A 21386-nucleotide genomic window follows, 5' to 3' on the forward strand; every position below is an offset into this window, starting at 1 on the left:
AGCAGAGGAGGCAGTCTTTTGATTAAGAAGAAAATAGAATTGGAGATTTTGGATTAAAATCCCTAAATTCATGGAAACTTAACAAGCAAATGAGTACATGTATTGGTTAAATTAGGTGGAATGAGTTTTTTAGTACAAGGAGGTCCGAATAGGAAAGAGTAAAATTGGTCACGATTAGATTGAAAAATCAGGCTTCTGCCTGGTAGGAGCAGTTGAAAAAGACTAAGGAGAGACAAGAGAAATTGAAGATTAATGACCAATATAAGATAAAGGAGAAGATGAAGGAGAACTTCCTCCCTTTTGGGTATACGTAAACCCTACACCAAAGGTTCCACACACTAAGATAAGGGGTAAGTCAATGAATGAGTATACTGATGAGTTCTTCCAGTTAGTGACAATGAATGATTCATCAAAAATAGAAAAGCAGTTGGTTGCCATGTACTTAAGTGGATTGTGATAGTCCATTCAAGACATGATGTGTTTGTAATTTTTTTTACACAGTTTTAGAAGCCTATTAGAGGTTTGATTGTGGAGAAACAATAAGTTATCAAGGTAACTAATAAAGGTGGCTTTGGGTTTCATCAAAATAATAGAGAGGTGCACACTAATGAACAAAAATCTTCCATTCAACCAGAATCAGCATCTAAACAAACCACACGTCAATGTTTTGATTTTAAATCTTGGTGTTTTAGATATGGTGAGTTGGGGCATCAAATTGCTGAGTGTCATAAGGTAAAGAGTCATTCGAGTAAAAATCTGTTTGTAAAAGAATTTAATAAAAAGAAATGTGATCTTATTTATGATGATTCAGATGATAGTAAGAAGGTTTTGTAAGGTTATGATAATGCTAACTTAATCATTCAAAAAACATATTTGCTTCTAAAAGTAATTCAAACGAATATTAGCTACACACTAGTCTCTTCCATTCAACTTGTACTATTAAGGACAAGGTATATAATTTAATTATTAATAATGATATTTATGAAAACATGATGTTGGTTGAGGCAATAGAGAAGCAGCTCAAGAAAAAAAACATTTCAGGCCCTACAAATTAAAGTGGTTGAATCAAGATAGCATGGGAATCGTGGACAACATTGTCTTGTTTTATTTTCTACATGTAAGAGATGTTTTGATAATGTTTGGTGTGATATGGTATCTATGGATGCATGTCATCTACTATTAGGTAGACCATGACAATATAACAGGAATGACGTGCATGACAGACCACATAATATGTATATTCTCAATATAAAAAGAAAGCATATAATATTGGTGTCCAAAAGAGGAGACAATTGTTGAGAGCAAGGGTATAAATATGTTATTTTTATCCTAGTTTATGAAGAAAAAAGAGAAGGAGATTGAAGAGAAGGTGTGAGAAAGAATATGATGTGGAACAAGCAACTGATAACTAGTAATAGTCTTGTAAAGATTAAATTGTTTTAAAAATTAATTCTTTGCCTATTTTATCTGAGTCAGCTAATTATATAGTGTTAGCACATCAGATGTCAACATGAGAATTCTAAAATCTTTTTTAATGATTGAAGACAACATCATTATATGTGGATGGATGAATAGAACTCGAAAACGAGTTCTTTCTAATTCTAGAAGACTAATGTAGGATATATTGTTTTTCAAATACGCAGTTTTATGATAACAAGTATAAATTGTTATGTAACCGTTAGATCAAACTGAAATTTTGCTAGAAGACTTAAAAGGTCCAGTTTTTTTAGAGTTAAAATAAGGTTCATGACTTACTCTTTAAAATTTATTATATTTTCCTACTTGATTTAATATTATTTTTTCTATTTGAACTAGATTTTTTTTCAAGCTTTGTTTATAATTTTTTCCAAGTATATAACCAGCCTAAAATAATTATAATAGAGAATTTGATTAGAATATTTGTATGGTGAAATATTTAATAACAACAAAATTTTATGTTGTTTTTCTTCTATTATTTTCACATGCATGAATAAAATAATAACTCAATGAGGTAAATTAATAATTCAATATGTTACTTCTCAATGCACGTAGACGGATGTGAGAATGTCAGTATTCATGGCTTTCGTCTTTCTTCTCCAAAGTCAGTGGCTAAAACCTGTCTTCTTCTTAGTTCTTGCTAGCCCATAAAATAAATAAATAAAAATTCACGAGTGAAACATAATTACAACCTTATCCTTTTTTTTCCCAGGAACATATGGACTATAATTCTCCTGAGCTGAGATCTTCATGTCGTTGTCTCCACTCCCTACGGGAAAATATTTGCATGAAGCGCAGCACGTGCTTGGCTTCCTTCGATATTCTCGACGGATGAACAGAATATACCAAGCCTCAATTATAAATATTTGCGCGTACAAATTTGATTTACTCGCTGGCAGTGGCAAGAAAATGGCGCCGTCTGATGACAAAATCGACACGTGTTCGAGTTTGTTTTGAATTATAAATATCTATAGGAGTTGAGGAGTTTGTTAGCCTTTGCTATCTTCGCCGTTGGATGATGGTTGATATACGTGGCGGAGATCCGTGGTGTTTATATGAGATGGTCGCCAAAGACGATATTTCCAATGATCGGGGGGAGCCTAAGACAAGCTTTCTTGTTTTGGTGATGCCCTGATGATTGAAAAAATTAAACCCACTTGCCTCTTGCCGCTCGTTACACACAGCCATTTGTGTTAGAGCTTAAAATTTTAATATTTTTTTATTTAAAATTAAAATTGATATAAAAATAAATTTTAAAAAATTAAAAAAATATTATTTTAATATATTTCTTAGCAAAAAAACATTTTAAAATACAATATCTATCATACTTCCAACTAGACACTTACTAAGTTACTATTATGCCATATGCAGTATATCTTAAAATTAATTAATTGGATTTTTTAAAGAATTAATTTTACATCAAAAGAGTTATTTTGCCCTCTTTTTTTAATGTTAACATCAAAATCATCTTATAATCACTTAATTTTTCAAAATTATATGAACTAAAAGATATTTTCTTATTATTGTTTCAAAATTTGGTATATCAAAATCAATGCTTTGACTTGATTATTTGTACGAAAAAAAACAATGATGTATTTACTATTTGATTTAATTTAGAAAATCAAATATTATTTTATTTTATTTTATTTAGTTTAGAAATCCTTATAATAACTCTATTATTATTTATTATGATTTTTCTCCTCCACATCAAAATAGACGTAGAACTAGTATAAATAATATTATTTAGCTTGTATTTTAACAGATTAATTGAATATGATATATTTAATAATAAAATTTTAAATTAAAGTTCGTATGGTGATTAATTCAATAAGATTCCGTGTTTTGTATGTTTATTATCTTTCTTATGTTATTTCTATATATTAGCAATTATTATAATACCTAAACAAGCATTGTTTATCAGGAATGAAATAATAATATTTATTATATAATTGGTTATGAACTCTATATAAATCATGTATTACAAGACTTTCATTAAAAATCTTAAAAAAATTATGTCCGGTTAGCAACTTTTAAGTGTCACTCCAATTTAGAAATAAATATTATATGCTCTAGTACGAAGTTATATTGAAATCAAGAGGTTTAATGAATATAATACAAATCTATCATGCTAAAACTAGAGAAGTTAAAGGTTAAATTAACATGTTGTCAATAAACCATTTACTAGTTCCCATGTAATTAATAATGGGCAATTTATTTATTATTTTTTTTTAAAAAAAATAAAATAAAAAAAATAATGGGCAATTTATTATAAGATAAATAAGGGTAGGATTTAGGGATGTAAATTTAATATGATTATAATAGATATTGACTCGATCTGACTTGAATGAATGAGTATTTTCTGGACCCATTAAATAATGAGTAGAATATAAATATTGTTAAACTCAACTAGAAACTTGCTCGAATCTAACATAAAATATATTAATAATATTTATCATTTAATATACATATACATACTTTAAATATACATACTAACTTTTTTATTTTTTATTAATTAATAAATAATAATAAATACTCATTAGATACTCCAAACTTGATAAATAATTTATTTATATCTAAATTTTTATTAAATAGATAATAAATAAAATATAAATATTAAATTTTTTGCCTCGCGGATATCCATTACCTTTCGAATTTCGATAGTAGGTTCTATGGAGAAAAAATAAATTTATTAAGAAAGTAAATTACACAAAACATAATAATGTAAATAACGCACAAAGTAAACGGTGTCACACACTCGCAACCCTGCGAGTAAGATAGTAGTTTTCTCCGTTTGAAAAACTCCCACAGGCCACAAGGAAGCCAACTGTCCTAACAAGAAAAGAACTCTCTATTAGTTTTTTCTCGTTGTTTTTTTTTTTTTCAAGTAGCAGAGCCACATGACATAAACGCTTCCCTCTCTATAAACACTTTCTCTGTTTCTCTCAGGAGCTTAGCAGTCTTCGTTGTCCCTCTCCTCTCCTTCTATCTCTACATTTATATCACGGAGCAGGAAACGCCAAAACCTGAGAAGAAATGGCAACGATCAACAATATGTCGACGAGAATGTGTAGGGATCATCGGATTTTGTCGTCGTCGGGTAACTTGAGTGATGTGTTTGTGTTGGAATCAAGGTTTAGAAAGAGATGTTTCTTCCAAAATTCCAAATTTACTGTTAGATCTATGAAAGCCAATGAGCAGAACCAGACGAGAAAGCTTGCGTCTTCTAACGGGCCCTTAACGGCTTCTGTGAGTTCTTTTTAAGGTCTTTTATTTTTCTTTTATGGACTATATACCCTGTTTGGATTCTGAGATGCTATTCGGAGAGAGATGAAAATATTTTATTTTGAATTTGGAGATTTTTTTCCCCAACAGAGCTAAAACTTGAAAATTTGGCTTGCTTTAGTTTGTAGGACCGTGTTTTGTTTATCATTAATAATCAATTTGATGTAGTACAGAAAACTAATAACTGAAAAGGCTGCACATCAATCAATTATAGCGTGGAAGTTGAATAGTTATCATAGGGACATCAACTTCCCAGGGAAATATCTTGTTAATGGCGTTATCTTAATTAAGCATTCATCTTCAGTGATTATGACTTGTACTTGTTAATTGGGGAAGATGGAAGAACTCTTTAATCCTAGACTTGCAAAAACCACACGTCAAATGCTCTGTTTTGTAGTGCTGTTTTATTAAACTATCCTGCTTCTACCTTTTCCCTTTCGAGTGTTAACATTGTGTTTGTTTTCTTTGCAAGTTTGTAACTTGAGATTCTATTGTTTTAGGAAAAGGTGAGCTCTCCTTTTGAGCTTCTGACCAACAATCAAACTCTGGGAAAGGAAAATATAAATCCAATTGCTCGAAGGAAAACAAAAATAGTTTGTACAATTGGTCCTTCCACAAGCTCGCGTGAAATGATATGGAAACTGGCAGAAACTGGAATGAACGTGGCCCGGTTGAATATGTCGCACGGAGACCATTCTTCCCACAAGAAAACTATCGATCTGGTCAAAGAGTATAATGCACAATCTGACGACAATGTTATTGCCATAATGCTAGACACTAAGGTATACTGATTTCTGAAAATCTTGATTCATTTTTTCTCCTTTTCGGTTTCTGATCAACAGATATTTAATAAATTCAAATTTGATCATTTTATCCTTGTTTCTGTGGTGAAACCGATTTATGATCATTTGTTACTACATAACCAATTTGTTAATTTTTAACCAAATATGTAGTTGGGGAAAGCTTGTGGTTTTCTCCTTTCATTTCTATTATTTATATTCACCAAGCGACATCTGAGTTCGGATGCCCCAAGTTTTCTTCGGAATATGTTTTGGGGGAATCTGTTCGAAGAGGTTTAGTGATTGCATGCCAAGAAACTTGCACATCAATTATTGCCATTGGTTCAAATGCACTCATCCAACATCATGCTCTTTGTTCTTGCCTGATGTGCTGCATGTTTAGACCTACTGTGAAAATGTCAAAGTCCTATGTGTTTTTTAATGTAATGCAGGGTCCTGAGGTTAGAAGTGGAGATGTGCCTCAACCAATTATTCTCAAGGAGGGACAAGAGTTTAATTTCACCATCAAAAGAGGAGTCAGCACTGAAGACACTGTTAGTGTGAACTATGATGACTTTATAAATGACGTGGAGGCTGGGGACATGCTACTGGTGGATGGTAAGTGAACATCTTCTACACTGGCTTTTCATTGATTGTAGGTCAGTTATGTTATCTCCGTACTTCTGTACCATCTGATAGGTATGGTGTAATTGGAATCTTTAGTTAGAAATAGATGAGTTGTATAATAGAAAGATGTATATGATAATAAAAACCAGAAACACATCTTTAAATCTCTAATTTGAATAATTGAGTTGATGTGGTATATGTGTTTTCTTTTACTTTCTGAGAACTTCTTTTTACGATGGCCAATATTTATATATGATGGCCATATGAGGAACTGGACTTTTATTATAGTTTAACTGGCTTGGAGGCTTCGCAACTCCCAAATTATCAGGACACCTGTGTAGTTTTTTCTTAATATGGATAATTCATCATAGATGGAAAAAGTTAACCAACTCATTTTGTTATTTCTCTTTTGGATTTGCTTTTGGGATTTGCAAATTGTTATTTAATGGATTGGTAGATGGCTTTTCTTACAGTATATATGTTAGTTGCTAGTACTTTATGGTAGCATAATACACTTTATTTCCTGATGTTTGGATTCTATTCTATCTGTGGATTCTCAAGAATCATGAATCAGCTTCTATTTCTTTCCTGTTCCCATCTATTCACAAAGGGGATGCTCTACAAAGTATTCACCGAAGTCTAGAGTTCCTCTGCTGGTCACAAGACATGAAGAGCTATTTTCTGTGAATTTTATAGGTGGAATGATGTCATTATCTGTGAAGTCAAAGACAAAGGATGCAGTTAAATGTGTGGTAGTTGATGGTGGAGAACTAAAATCAAGGCGCCATTTAAATGTGCGGGGAAAAAGTGCAACTTTGCCTTCAATTACAGGTTTCTTATCTGTTTCAATTTCTTATTGTAACAGTATGATGTGAAGATTTAATTATTCATTTATCCTCTGTTATCTTCTGAACACTATGCTCTGTTTTTGTGTGCTACATTGTCATTATCTACAGACAAAGACTGGGAAGATATCAAATTTGGGGTGGATAACCAAGTTGATTTTTATGCCGTGTCCTTTGTAAAGGATGCAAAAGTGGTTCACGAGTTGAAAGATTATCTCACAAGTAAAGTTTTTTCTTCATATAAACAGGTCTTCAAGTTACAATATAAACAGGTCTTCAAGTTACAGCTGTATTTGAGAGTTCATGTCTCTTCAGTTTGTCTATTTGAACTGTTGCGAACATCATGCAGGCTGCAATGCTGACATCCATGTGATTGTAAAAATTGAAAGTGCTGACTCAATACCAAATCTCCAGTCAATAATTTCTGCATCAGACGGGGTCAGTTTTGATATTCTTAATGGATTACTGTAGATCTATCTATCTATCTATTTACATGTGTTTTAGAGTTCTTAATGGGAGACTACAAATTTCTCTTCTTTATGTGAAGATGTGTTGTGTGCACATACCTTGTACATGTGTTCATGTGTTTTATCTATTGCTTGGTATAATAATGTTCAGTTCCCTTTTAACTGTTTTTCATTGGCTTTGATAGGCAATGGTTGCTCGTGGAGACCTCGGTGCTGAACTTCCAATAGAGGATGTCCCTTTATTGCAGGTAATTGAACAGAGAATGTGGCATGTCCGATACCAACTTCCATAGTGCACATAATACATGCATGTCAAATTTGGATCTGGGACTTGATTAAGATGGAAAAGCTTGAGGTTGGGACTCACCTCTTTCTTGGATATATGGAGTTATTTCTGAATCTAAGAAAAAATATTATAGTAGTAATAGCTTGAAATGAATTCTTGAGATTCTACATATGGATCAATTTTGCATTTTGTCTATATACATTTTATTTGCCGATTTAGTACATGTTGTGAGGAAGGGTGCAAAAGGATCCATAAAACCAATCCCAACTAGTTTGGGATTGAGGCTTGGTTGCTTTTGTTGGTGGTCATCTAAATTCACTTTATTTCTTAGCATAACCTGCTTACCATGCATGGTTGATCCTACGTGGTAAAATCATAGTAGGTGAAACTGCTATCCTTACCCGAATGTAGCCTTAATAACTACTAACGGCACTTACCTTTTTAATACTTGTCTTGTTTAGAGTTTAATCACTTCACTTGAATTCTTTGTTTAGTCAAGTGATTTATGATCATGCAAACAGGAAGACATCATTAGAAGGTGTCACAACATGCAGAAGCCTGTTATTGTAGCAACAAACATGCTGGAAAGCATGATTGATCATCCTACACCAACAAGGGCTGAGGTTTCTGACATAGCAATTGCAGTACGTGAAGGTGCTGATGCAGTCATGCTTTCAGGAGAAACTGCCCATGGAAAGTAAGTGAAATTGGTCCAAATCAAGTGATTCAGAAAACAGCAACAGAATATTTTTCTTTTCTTTTGTCCTTTTCTTCCCTCTCTGTGTTTGATGACAGAACAGAAACTGGCAACACAATGTTTTTCTGGCTAGTGGAGAGCTGGCTCAAATTTCTAGACTGCTTTGTGTTGCAAGCCTTCAACTATTATAGGATATATAGTCTTACCACTCAGTTGATTTGGCTTTCAGCTTTACTGTAGGCATTTCCCATTGGCCTACCATTGTGCATTACTGAGTGCCATCCTTCACCAACTAATGGCAATTGCTGCTATGGTCACCACAATCACTTTTGTCACTTGACTCAATGTCAGTTGTCTACCATTGCTGGAAACAACCACCAGCCACCACCTAAATTCCATCTAAAATAATGATAACATATGATTTTTTCTTAAGATGGATCAGAAAATTACAAAATCATTTTAAAACATGTTTTCCATCAAAAATATTTTTCAGCGAGCACATTTTATGAGCTTATTGAGTTATATAAAACTAGAGAAGTTCCCTTTTTTAAAACCTACAAGCGCCAGTAACACAATATAAGTTTGACTTTCACGCTCTCTCTCTGTCAAGTCATAGCTCATGCTCCTCTGATGAAAGGAGTATGAAGATATCATCAATGATAGTGGTGGTTAAGTTTCAGTATGGTGCATCCTTATGATAACTAACTCATAATTGTTTTTCTGGGTAAACTTGTATTATTACTAAGAATTTTGATCCTAACAGGTTTAATGGCATGTTTTGCAATCATGTTTTACTTAGTTTCCTCGTCCCAGTTATGATTTTGTTTTTTCAATCTTTCATGCAGACAACTTAATTTTACTTTTCTTTTGCAATTGATTTATTTGTTATTTAACAATGAATTTAGGTATCCACTTAAAGCTGTCAAAGTCATGCACACAGTGGCATTGAGAACAGAATCAAGTCTGCCATTTAACACAACAGCTCCAACCCACAATGTATATAAGGTATGCATTGAGGGGGGGGGGGGGGGGGGGGGTGGCTTCTAATTCTTGTTCTTTTCTTATTACACATACAAGTTGTTTGGACAAATAGAATCAGATTTTATGTCAATTGTACATCAGAGTTGTGACGAGTGATGTCAAACTTGGCCACTGCTGCTACTGTCCAAGTGACCGGTTCTAGTTTCCAACTCTCTTCATGCTTTCATTGCCTGAATACCTTATGGATACACTTTTTTTTTGGCAGAGCCATATGGGTGAAATGTTTGCTTTCCATGCCACAATTATGGCTAACACTCTCAATACACCTATCATTGTCTTCACAAGAACAGGGTCCATGGCTATACTTTTAAGCCATTATCGGCCTGCCTCAACAATATTTGCCTTCACAAATGAGTGAGTTCCAAAAGCTCTACAAATTCAGTAGTTTTTGCTTTTTAAATTACTTGAGACTGTAAATTGAATAAAGGTCCTTTCAAATACAATGTTGTTCAAAGCTTTAACCGAGTTAGAAAGCTTGAAATGCTACACGTGCATGTTTCCAAATATTTTAACAATGAATGCTTTATGGTGAAAGTATTAGATAGAAGATTAGTCACACTAAAATTGGTAACTTGTTTATAGTGGTGTGATACTGTGCATCCTTCTGTTTGGTATAATAGCTTTCAATAATTTGTTTATTTGGTTTTCAATAACCACTGTACATTCTTCAATTTGTTTATACTAGTTATCTTTCTCGTGGAAGAGAACATTTCTTTGATGCCAATACATTTCCTGTCTTTCTGCCATCATGCTAAAGATGTTAAATGGCCTTGTTGATGATATGCACTTATGATTAGAATATCGTTATTCACCACTATTTCATGCTCTGTGCTAACTTTTAGCTTTCGTGCATACTTTTATATTATCTGTGTGTTGAATTCTTTTAGTTACTGTCTTGATGGTGTAGTGTAAATTAGGATAAAGTCTTCATTTCTTAATATTCACAACATTCTCTATGCTTGGCAGAGAAAGGATAAAGCAGAGGCTGGCACTTTATCAGGGTGCCATGCCAATATACATGCAGTTTTCAGACGACGCAGAGGAGACCTTTGCCCGAGCACTCAAGCTATTATTGGTTGGTGATTCCTCCATCTATCTAGTTTCTACACTTGGATGAGCATCTCCTGAAACTAATATTTTTAAGTATTTTCCATGCTTTAGAGTAAGGGTCTGTTGATGGAAGGACAGAATGTTACCCTTGTCCAGAGTGGAGCGCAACCTATATGGCGTCGAGAATCTACTCATCATATTCAAGTTCGCAAGGTCCAGGCCTAACTTCGTACCAGTAAAGGGTTTTTGTTTGAGCAGCTCATATTTATCTTGAAATTTGTTTTTATTTTTGTCTAATTACTAGTAATAGTAATTTGCTGTTCCAAGTATGAACTCAAAAAAATCCTAATGAGTTTGAATACCACAAAGGCTAATTTTGTTGCAAATATGTTCATGTAGAAAGAAAATTATTTACTGATTATGACGGCATCCGATAAAATCTTGCAATGATTTCTTCGGGTATGTTGAAATGTTCTTAGCGCTTTTTTGGCTGCCCAACACATGGTTGATAAATCCGGTACAGATACGTTGTTTTTGTTCTGAGTTGTTCTTGGCTCATAGTTGAAAGCAGGGGAAATATTGTGGTGGTGGTTGGGACTTGAGACCATCATACTGGAAGAATAAATTATAGTCTGATCCCGGAGTGGAAATTCATGATCATTCTGCACTGTTGTCTTGACCTTCCACGATTAGGACGCGGCAATCTCAGCTTCGGTCTCTGTGACCATTGGATTTCAATGGTGCCATTCTTTGGGGGCATCAACGTGTTCATGTCAGTGGATAGTTAAGAGTGTCTCCAAGGAGACACCCACTAGCCGGTGTGCGTGGTAACGTAGGGCATGTAGAGCTTTATCCCAAGGTGTTTGTTTAATCTAAAAGAAAAATGGAAATATTCAACCTCACTTTCAGTCTTATCAGCCCAGCATGCGGTCGAACCAGCCCAATATCCGGTCATTAATTGAACCTATCTAAATCAATACTGAGTTATCCAACCCAACATCTAGTCAACAATCCAACCGAATCTCTCCTTCCTTTTGGCCAAACCCTTTAAGAAAGTAGTCGAACCCTCCAAGGAACTAGCCGAACCCTCTCTAGGCTAAGCCAAGTCCAATCAAACCCTCTTCTTTTGGCCTAACCTAATTCTCTCATCTCCCAACCAAACCCTCTCCTCTCTAAACCTAATTGAACTCTTTTCAACATTGGCCCAATTAAACTCGGCACCTATGCCATCCTTTCTCATCCTTTCTCGCCAATAAACCTCTTTCAAAGTTTCTCTGGCCAATCTTTCCACCGGTTGTTATTTCTAAGTATGGTTTTACCAGACTCTGTACTAACTTTTCTTGCTTGCCACTTTTACCATCAATGACTTATTTCCAAGCATCAACTTATCTACCAATGAAAAACATAGCAATGACTTAGTTTTCTAAAAAAAAAAATATTTCCTATCATTTTTTTCTTCCCACCAATTAAACTTACATGACCTCTGATATCTATAAGTACCATAGGTTACCAAGTAAGAAGGGAGGCTAAGACAGACTCACTCAAGCTACACCATACACCACTCTCTCAGCTCCATACACTCTCTCTTCACACATATTCAACTCATTATATATTTTATACCTTAAGCATAAGAGGGTCTCTTATCCTGATATGAGACTTGTTTTGTAGAAAAACTAATTACCAATGATCTAGTTTCTTCTCCAGCCCAAGATTATAGTTGTGGAAAGCCCAATCTGTATGAGTTTTTTCATGACTTAATCTTTAGCAATATTTGTGAGAATATAAATAAAAGCTAGTTTATTTATTTTTACTCCTTACTAAAAGTTCCTTCCATAGTTGATGAAACTCTAAGATAAGAGAGAATATGGCGGGGGACAAATAAAGATTTAAGAGAAGTAAAATAAAAGAAGAAGAAAAACTTAGAATTTAGAAGAAATTAATTGAAGAAGAGAAAGAATAGAGTTGAAAAAAAGAGGAAAAATGAGGGTTGAAAAACCAAAAGCTTGTAACAATTCATCATAATTTAATCATAATGTCAAAAAACTATGTTTAAATAATAAAACCCTAGAACAAGTAGCCTTTAGGCCCAAGATATACTAAAAATATATTGAAATCCAAAATAGAATAACATCAAACCTACTAATAAAACTTAAATAAAATTTTAAATAAATTAAACATGATAGCATAAACTAAAGCTCAATATCCTAATCAATAAACATTGATTGGGCTACCCTCCATCACTGAAGATTATAAGCATGCGTGAACTGTGACTTGGGTCTAGTGTCCCTATTAACTCTCTCAGAGTTGGAAAAACTTAACTCTGTTGATTATAGCTCCAAACGGCTATGATAAGACTCCTAAAGATCAAAATCAAGCCACTATAATGTCTCTTTTATAATTCAAGTGGAGTTTAAATCTGGTTAGCTAGCTCATGAATTAGGATTCGTTGAACTTTACCATCACTAGTAAAAATAACTTGTGTATTTAAAGTAGTATTAATATGTTTATTTTGTGCCAATGATAAGGATAATAAGAAAGGGGTTTCAAAAGAATTATCAAGAATATGTTGTTGTCTTTTATACATAACTAGGTCCTTCATGTTAAAAATAGATCTAATATCAGAGTCTGGTGGTAGTTTAATGACCTAACTACTTGTTTAAAATCTTTTAGTGATTTTTAAAGAATACTCTTTAGGTATAATCTGTATCATAAAATAATCCTCAATATTAAATGCATTATGATACTTATATAAATCAGCTTGAAATTTATATTGTTTATTATTTGCTTGAATTTGTTTTATAATTTTAACATACAAGCTATGAACTCTACATGAAAAAGCTTCAGATAACTCAAACAACCTAACATGAGAAGACATAGGAAAAAAAGCCTATAGGCTTCTTAGGTTTGAAAACTTGAACACTAAATGACTAAGGGTGATGAGTGTAAAAAATACTATTCGAAACTTGAGTAGATATGGATTGGACACAACCTAAAAATTTAGAATTATCTTCATCTTCCTTATCATATATAAGGGTATAAAAGGCAAGGGATCAAGAAGTTCAACATGATGCTCAAAACCTATGAAGTATTAAATATCAAATATGAGAAGTAACAAATCAGGTAGTTTAGAAAAACTTATTACACAAAACTCTTTTAACATTATACTTATCTTTTTAGGTAACTCAACCAGAGAGTTTTCTGAAACTTATCCTAAACATTTTATTATCGACTCATTTGCCCTGGTCTTCTTTATAAAGGTTGGAAGGATTAGATTTATAGGGTGGACTGCCTAACAAAGAATTATTATTCTTAATAATATGAGTGCTTGTTTATATTGCCATCAAGATAAGATTTTATAACATCTCACCTGCAACTTTTACAACTTTAGTTTTATTGAGCTGTTTCTAATGTGTTTGTCTTGGTTAGCTTCACAATGATCCTATACTGAAGTCTAAGTCTATTGTTTTTTATAATTATAGAATTAATGCTTGCATGATCATGAGAAAATTGCTTTAGGTATATTGGGGAACTAGGACTTCCATTGTCTTGTCAGCCCCAGCCCCCTGGAAGTTTAGCATTGTAGTCCAGAGATCATGAAGTGAAAACTTGGAGGGAAGATACACTTGTATTATTGTCAAACATGGCAGCTTCATAGATTGTAGGAATTCATTCTAGAAGGTAATTCCATGGTTAGCAACAGGATCAACAAATGATAATGAGGCAAATTGAACCAAAAGCTGCCCAGCCTCATTGAACTCCTTAATTTCTACTTAACCTAACTTCAGAAACAGAGTGAACGGGGGAGTTAAGGTGTTGCAGTAACCGAGAGAAATAGGTGTTATGGGAGTTCAGCGAATAGGTTATATGTACTCTCCCACAGCACGGCTTTTTGTTTATCCGAAAGTTTCTGCAAATTGTTATCCATCACCCCCAATCTCTCCCTCTTATTTATATATGCTGGTACCATAATCATTAACATTTTTCTGGTGGAAATCTCATCGTGTACATCAGACTCTGAAGTTCTCTTCATGATCATTCTCCTCGCATTTCTTTTCCAGCTTGATACTCTTGTACCACCTAGCACATGCCATATACACAACTAAGTCTATAGTCGTCAAGCCTGCTAAGAGGAAGTAAAACCTGTCAAGGTGACCTGTGTTCAGATTTCCTGGGATCCATCCGGGCATATGATCCTCAGTTGAGATCTTCACAACCATAGTCACAAGCAAGCTACTCACATAATTCCCTAGCGAGATAGAAGTCATGCAAAGTGCACTCCCAAAGCTCTTTAATCCATCGGGTGTTTGTGCATTAAAGAACTCCAGTTGACCAACATACATGAAAACTTCAGAAGCTCCAATGAGTGCATACTGAGGAGCTTGCCAGAAGATGCTCAAGGAGCTTGAGCCTTCACAATGTTTGCAATCTTTTCTTGCATACTTGAGTCTATAACACTCCACAAGCCCAGCCGAAACCATTGCCATTATCGCGATCACAAGGCCAACACCCATTCTTTGAAGTTCAGTTAGTCCTTTTGAGCTTGTCTGTTTAAAACTGCTCACAAGTGGATCAAGAACTCGCCGATATAGGAAAATAAAAAATGCAACACTGAGAATATCGAAGGTAGACATGCTGGCAGGAGGGATTTTGAAGTTTGAAATGGTTGTTTTCATTGCAGCACCTTGTTCCACAAACAGAGAGGCCATCTGTGTGAAAACCACTGAATAGATTATGGTGCAGAGCCAAATTGGGAGTAGTCTCAGTATGCATTTAACTTCTTCTACTTGTGTAATTGGGCAGAGACGCCATGGGTTGCGACAGCCCCGCTTTTGATCATCAATATCTCTTGAAGAGATGAAAGCTGCTCTATCTAAGAACCTAAAATACATAGATGAACAGTTAGCATTGTTATAGATCAAAAGGAACTTGCAATGCTTGATTCATGGAATCTACGAAACCCAGTTTTTTCGAATGATGAACTGGATAATATGGCTTCCTAGACATAACGGATGCTGAATTTAGTCAAGGATTATCAATTCTGTGTACTTCGGATAAATCAAGTTTTATGAGTCTGTGACCGTTCTCTCATTACTTACTTGAATCCGTCAGTGTGGAGAATCTTTCTGTTGCCATTCATGGAGCAATCTTTTCTATCCACATCGTACAGCTCCTCCTCTCCATCTGGTGGCATCTCGACCCTACATTTCTTCATCGCGGCTATGATAACTTGGCCGAACCTGGAGAGAGGGTTACCACTTGGTTTAAAGTGCCGGTATCTAGCTGTTCCTCCTAGAAACAATACCAGTGCTGCAAAGGCAGAACCTGCAGACATCCAGAATCCTAGTGCCCACATCCCTTCATCCTCAAAATACCCCAATATGGTGTTGGAAAAGAGGGAACCAAGGTTCAGGGCGAGGTAGAAATAGCTGAAAAATGCAACCTTTGAATATCCTTCCCTAGGGTCGTCTTCATCAAACTGATCGGCCCCAAATGTAGCAATGTTAGGTTGATACCCTCCATTTCCTAGAGCAATGAGGTAAATGGAGAGGTAAAACAATGAAACTTCCATGCTTGAATGGGATCCACATGGAGTCAGCTCATCTCCACATCCTTTTGGTCTGATTAAAAATAGGTGGGATGCGAGTGATAGGATTACCAGACCCTGCCATACAAAACAGAAGCAGCAATATTTAGCATAAATGCATGCAATTAAATTGCAGCACCTGGATCTGCTTGCTGAACGAAATCTTCCTGTATTTTTTGAGGTGAAATATGAAAGTTACACTTTTAATGCAAAATGTATAGAAAAGGTTCAGGGTCAAAGTAACTTACTATGACAAAGATGACCTGAAAAACTGCACAAGTCTTGTATCTTCCCCAGTAGGAATCACTAAGGAAAGCACCGACAAGAGAGAAGATGTAGACCGTTCCGGTCCATTTGCTAACGTTATTAGCAGCATCGGCGTTGCTTTGTTGCAAAACCCTTGTCAGGAACAGAACTAAGTTCACACCAACACCAAAGAATGCAAGTGTTGCCAGGCCCTGGTTCACTGGAATTTATTGAACAGAACAAAACACACAGTTCACGTTTAGAGGCTTTATTTGTAGGGAATTCTAAACTTGCAGATAACTCAGTACAAGATTTTTTCAAGCGTTTGCTACAATTAATGGCAATTTTAATTGATTAATCATCAGTAACATCACCAGGCATACATTTGTAAAGTGGCTAGATGGATTGTTGACATTTACTACTGTCCGAATTCCCCAGAGGGTTAGGATGAACTGAAGTTCTTTGATTATGTTACGAAAGAATTAATAAGCTTATGCTCACATAGCATGTTTTTATATTTCATCATTTCCAATATTTCTTCAGAAGGTAAAAGAAAGACCCCAACTATATCTCACCAAGGTGATGAAAGGGGTTGTACACCTAGAAACAAATTACGTGCCTAGAATAATCAATTTTGAAGATCAAAACGTCCCATCAACAGTATATTGTCATGTGCTCTTCTTTCCACTGAATTTAACGTTAACAATCGTTTGAACAAATTGCCTGGCCTGGCCAACCATGATACTTACACACCTCTTTCACTGTTCATGTGCTGGGGATCAAGCTCATATTTAGCAACATGACAAGTACGTTAGAATTTGATATTTTTATACTACTTTATATAAAAGAGTGGCCAAGAGCACCACCAAATTAATGTCAAGCACATTAATAAGCTGAGACGCAACTCTCGATGATTATAAAAAAAAAAAAAAAAAAAGCTGAGACGCAATAATTTCGTATCTAACTGGCCTTACTCAAAAGCTTCTTTCTTTCTTCTTCCACCACCACTGAATTTTAATGCCAATGGTTGGCCAACTAGTGGGAGTTCTAACTTTTATGGGTGTAAAGGCCAGAGGAAAAGGAACTTGCCCCTAGCTTTATCTCTTCCTTTCAATCATTTTTTTTTACTTGTTGAGTACTGTATATTAATTATATATATATAATCTCTGTAGATGAAAAAAATGAGTACCTTTTGATTAAGATGATGACAAGGATTTCCGCCGCCGACCTAAACAAACTATGATCGATCCGGCTAATATTGTTTTTTGAGATTTATGGCCGTATAACTTAAGCAGGTGTGATAAACAACAGAACTCGATCTGTTGTTTATGATAATACAAGCATATGCATGTGACACGTTTAATCTAGTGAAAGGTAAAAGATTTTTTTTTTTTATGATTCTCAATTTATAATTATTGAAAGAGATAAACAAAATAAAATAGAAAGTTATTTCAATACCACTAAAAAATATAATAACTCTTCTCTTATATTTCTATTTTTCTTTTATATATCTCTATCTCTTAATATAATAATAAATACTATAATTATCTTCTTCTTTTTTTATATACACCAGTGAAATATAGACACAAAAGCACTTATCTTGCCAAAATAAAATTAAAGGAAAAATGTTATCGTATTCAATTAGATTTTCTTAGGCACGTGGCTGAAACCCAGACCATGCAGAGAACTACACATATTTACGTGCCGGATGAATCTTAATGCATGGTTTCCTCCCCCTCTCTCCAGTAGTAATGGAAGTTGGTGGCTTAGTGGAAAACCAAGAAAAGATCAGTTCCATGTCTTCCTGTCTTTATTCCTGTCTAGAACTCGAGGGGGTTCTTCTTGTTTGATCTATCTTCTCTAAGATATGTTCTGTGGCTTCCATTTATTCATTGGCTGTGCCGAAGCCCGGCCGGCATTAATGAGAGTTTTAACACTTGTTTTTGTTTTCAATTCTCATGATTCTTACCCCGTTCATTAATTTAGCTACCTTAATTTTCTCATCTATTCCAAGATTGGAAGTGTATACTGCTACTAGTAAAGAAGAAAGAAGAGAGGAGCATTTACTTATCATAACAACCCATCTCTCTTCTTTTTTCCCAAAATATTTGGTGATAAATTTATTTTGCAAGAACAATTTCATCGAAAATATATAAACATGGACATAATACTTACACACACGTATGCTATATGTGTTTTGTGTGGATGGATCATTGGACATATTCCCTAGTGCGTTGCGAGTAAGCAATAAATATAGGATAGAACAAGGGATGTTATGACAATATACATCCCAAAATTCACCCATAATACCAGGAGTTTGCATTTTGGGCACATATTGTTTTCTTGCAAGAAATGACAGATTATTAGATATTGTGCTTGTAATTATTTTTTAAAGTATTGTTTGTTTAGAAATGTATCAAATAATATTTTTAAAAATTTTTTTTGATACTAATACATTAAAATAATTTTAAAATATTAAAAAAAAATTAATTTGAACTAAAAAAAATTAAAAAATATTTTTAAAACATAAAAATAAACAAACTCGTAAAGTAATCTATAAAGCAAGATTCATCTCGAGATAGTACTATTCTTGGTCATATTTAATGATCTTATACTAGACGGTGTTAGTTAGAATTTGTGCTTACAGAGTATAATGATTCCAGCAGCCCACTGTCCAGATTTGGCTTTGATAGCAGGACGACCATGCCAATCAACTGTTCCATCAAAAGTGCATTCTCCTTCTCCCTCTTTGAACTTATCCTGCGTATGAACATTTTTCACCTCATTGTTATACAGCTACTGAATTCATCTTCAAACTAGAAGAAATACTAGTAAATTAAATAAATTTTAATCATAATTAACCACTCAACATTAATGTAATGTCTATGCTTTATGTTATGCATCGGATTAATTAAACCACGTACTAATAAGCTAGCGACCATTTACAAAAAATACAATAAAAATGGCGATCCCCATTTTTTAAGCTAGCCAACAAATGTAAAAAAGGAGAAGAGAAAAGATTTTAAGATCATCCTTTAATATTCTGTGTGGCCAAGACCTCTCAAGGGGAGCTTATCAAAGAAGATTTACGAGGAGAAGAAAATAGCTAGAAGCTTTCGACTAACCTCCTTACACACCTGCAAACAAGCCATTAATTATCTTGAAAAGAGAGAGATCTTCTGTTATGATGCTTGATGGGAAAAGAAGGAGGTGTTTTTCTATAAAGAAGAGAGGGAAGTTGGGACTGAGAGAGAAGAGGAAAGGGTGTATAAATAGAGAGCGAGCGGGTAGTACGAACGGTGTAGATTTTGGAGGACAAAAGGAGGAGTCACCCAAAGCCAAAGGGGTCAAATCATCGAAATTAATAGTTTATAACTTTATGTAATATGCAATTTGTTTGAAGTCAGAAAATGATCCGTCTTTTTCCTCGAGCCTTGTCACAGAGAATGTTTTTTTTTCAATTTATAAAAATATTTTATTTAAATACAAATTTCTTTTTTAATGTTTTTTTCTTTTAAAAAATACTCCATTTATTGAGCAAATTGTTTGTATTTTTTTCTGAAGTAATGCTCCAGTACTGAACAAATTATTTATGTTTTTTTCTCTTTTTCCAATGATATATTATCTCTCTTCCTCCTTTCTTTTTTTCCATTTTATCCATTGCTTGTACCTTATCTAGATTTATTAGGGATAATCACAAGCACCTTTTTATATTAATATTAATTATACAAAACACTAAACCGTAGAAACTATTGTAGTACTTTTTTTTTTTTATTCTCTCACAAATTACTATCCATTGATTGAAATAATAATTTAAAAAAAAATTAATTTGATTCTTGATTTGTTTTCACAATTAAACTATTTTAAGTTCAAATTTGCACATGGTTGCATTTGTTTTTTAGAGAAATAATTGAATTGAAAAACAAGGGATTAAATAATTTTGGTTGAAGAGTAGAAAATGATAACATAAAATAAATTACTTTATCATCTAGCATGTACCCTTTAGTATGATGAACTACAAATTGCTTGAATGACTGTTGCCATAATTCACCTAAAATAAAAAAGAAAAGGTATTTTCATATATGAATAAATTTCATTTTTTTATGGTAATTAAATAATTTTATATTTGATGGATGAAAAAGTTATTTTTTATATGACTAGGTGTTTGATATATGTATTAATTCTTTTATAAGTAATTAACTAGTTATTAAATCCAAGATTAAATATGATTTTCTTTCTTAAAATAGAAAATAAGATTTAATAATGGAAAAAAATTTATCCTTATATAAAACGGAAGGCAGATGTGATTTTTATATTTCTTTTTGGTGTCATATATAGAGCATTTAAATTAAAGATAAAAAAATACATAACCACGAAAATATGTAGTAAATAAGAAGATATAATTATAAAATAACAACCTAATTAGATGAATACATATTGAAAGTATATTGATAATAAAATGTAGCTCAACTAGTATTAACTAGTTTGCAATCCATGCTTGTAAGGGTTATTTGTTATTGTTTGTAGGTAAAGAAACATCATAAATTGTAAATCTTTAATTTTGAACTTACTATTGAATGAAGGTGGAAATACATAAATAGCACTTAAAAAACAATAAAATAACACAATAACACAACAAGATAAATATAATTTTGTAAATAAACATTTTCAAAACAAAAATAGATATAAACAATACATCAAAATTCCAGCTGAAACCATTAAAATTCAATTAAAATATAATCAAATTAACAATGTGAAGTACATATATCTAATACATCAAATCGGAGGTGGATGAGGAGAAAAAGGTACGTTAATAGGTGCACTTAGTTGAGCCCAATACATTTTATTTTTTTGTAGGACTTATGCTCTCATATTTTGCATTTCAAGAACCATTTGTTAATGAATTCTTTTCTGGACAATCTCATCAAAGTCTTGTGATGTAATGCTTGGGTCAGGATGTGAACTAGTATGACTCACCATCAATTCCCGAGTTGATATCATAAGCA

At 33.5% G+C, this 21386-nt stretch overlaps 2 protein-coding genes across 3 annotated transcripts; one reads left to right on the forward strand and one right to left on the reverse strand.

Moving 5' to 3' along the window:
- Nucleotides 1-4335: 4335 nt before the first annotated feature.
- Nucleotides 4336-11012, forward strand: LOC18096940 (pyruvate kinase isozyme G, chloroplastic). The gene is made up of 12 exons (XM_006385557.3): nucleotides 4336-4722; nucleotides 5259-5540; nucleotides 5990-6155; nucleotides 6861-6995; nucleotides 7121-7231; nucleotides 7359-7447; nucleotides 7662-7724; nucleotides 8284-8459; nucleotides 9365-9464; nucleotides 9706-9854; nucleotides 10467-10575; nucleotides 10662-11012. The coding sequence occupies exons 1-12, from the start codon at nucleotides 4510-4512 to the stop codon at nucleotides 10773-10775; spliced, it is 1707 nt and encodes a 568-aa protein (XP_006385619.3). The 5' UTR covers nucleotides 4336-4509; the 3' UTR covers nucleotides 10776-11012.
- A 3101-nt stretch (nucleotides 11013-14113) lies between these two features.
- Nucleotides 14114-19611, reverse strand: LOC18096941 (protein NRT1/ PTR FAMILY 7.3). Of its 2 annotated transcripts, none has more exons than XM_024597161.2 (5): nucleotides 19518-19611; nucleotides 19026-19140; nucleotides 16383-16600; nucleotides 15647-16212; nucleotides 14114-15428 (listed from the first exon to the last, which is right to left on the reverse strand). In XM_024597161.2, the coding sequence occupies exons 1-5, from the start codon at nucleotides 19530-19532 to the stop codon at nucleotides 14558-14560; spliced, it is 1785 nt and encodes a 594-aa protein (XP_024452929.2). In that variant the 5' UTR covers nucleotides 19533-19611; the 3' UTR covers nucleotides 14114-14557. The 2 variants fall into 2 exon arrangements, with proteins under 2 accessions (XP_024452929.2, XP_006385620.3); XM_006385558.3 differs by having other exon boundaries at nucleotides 14115-15428; nucleotides 19506-19610.
- Between the last annotated feature and the right edge of the window lie 1775 nt (nucleotides 19612-21386).

This window comes from Populus trichocarpa, chromosome 3 (genome assembly GCF_000002775.5).
Source record: "Populus trichocarpa isolate Nisqually-1 chromosome 3, P.trichocarpa_v4.1, whole genome shotgun sequence".
Classification (NCBI taxonomy): domain Eukaryota; kingdom Viridiplantae; phylum Streptophyta; class Magnoliopsida; order Malpighiales; family Salicaceae; genus Populus; species Populus trichocarpa.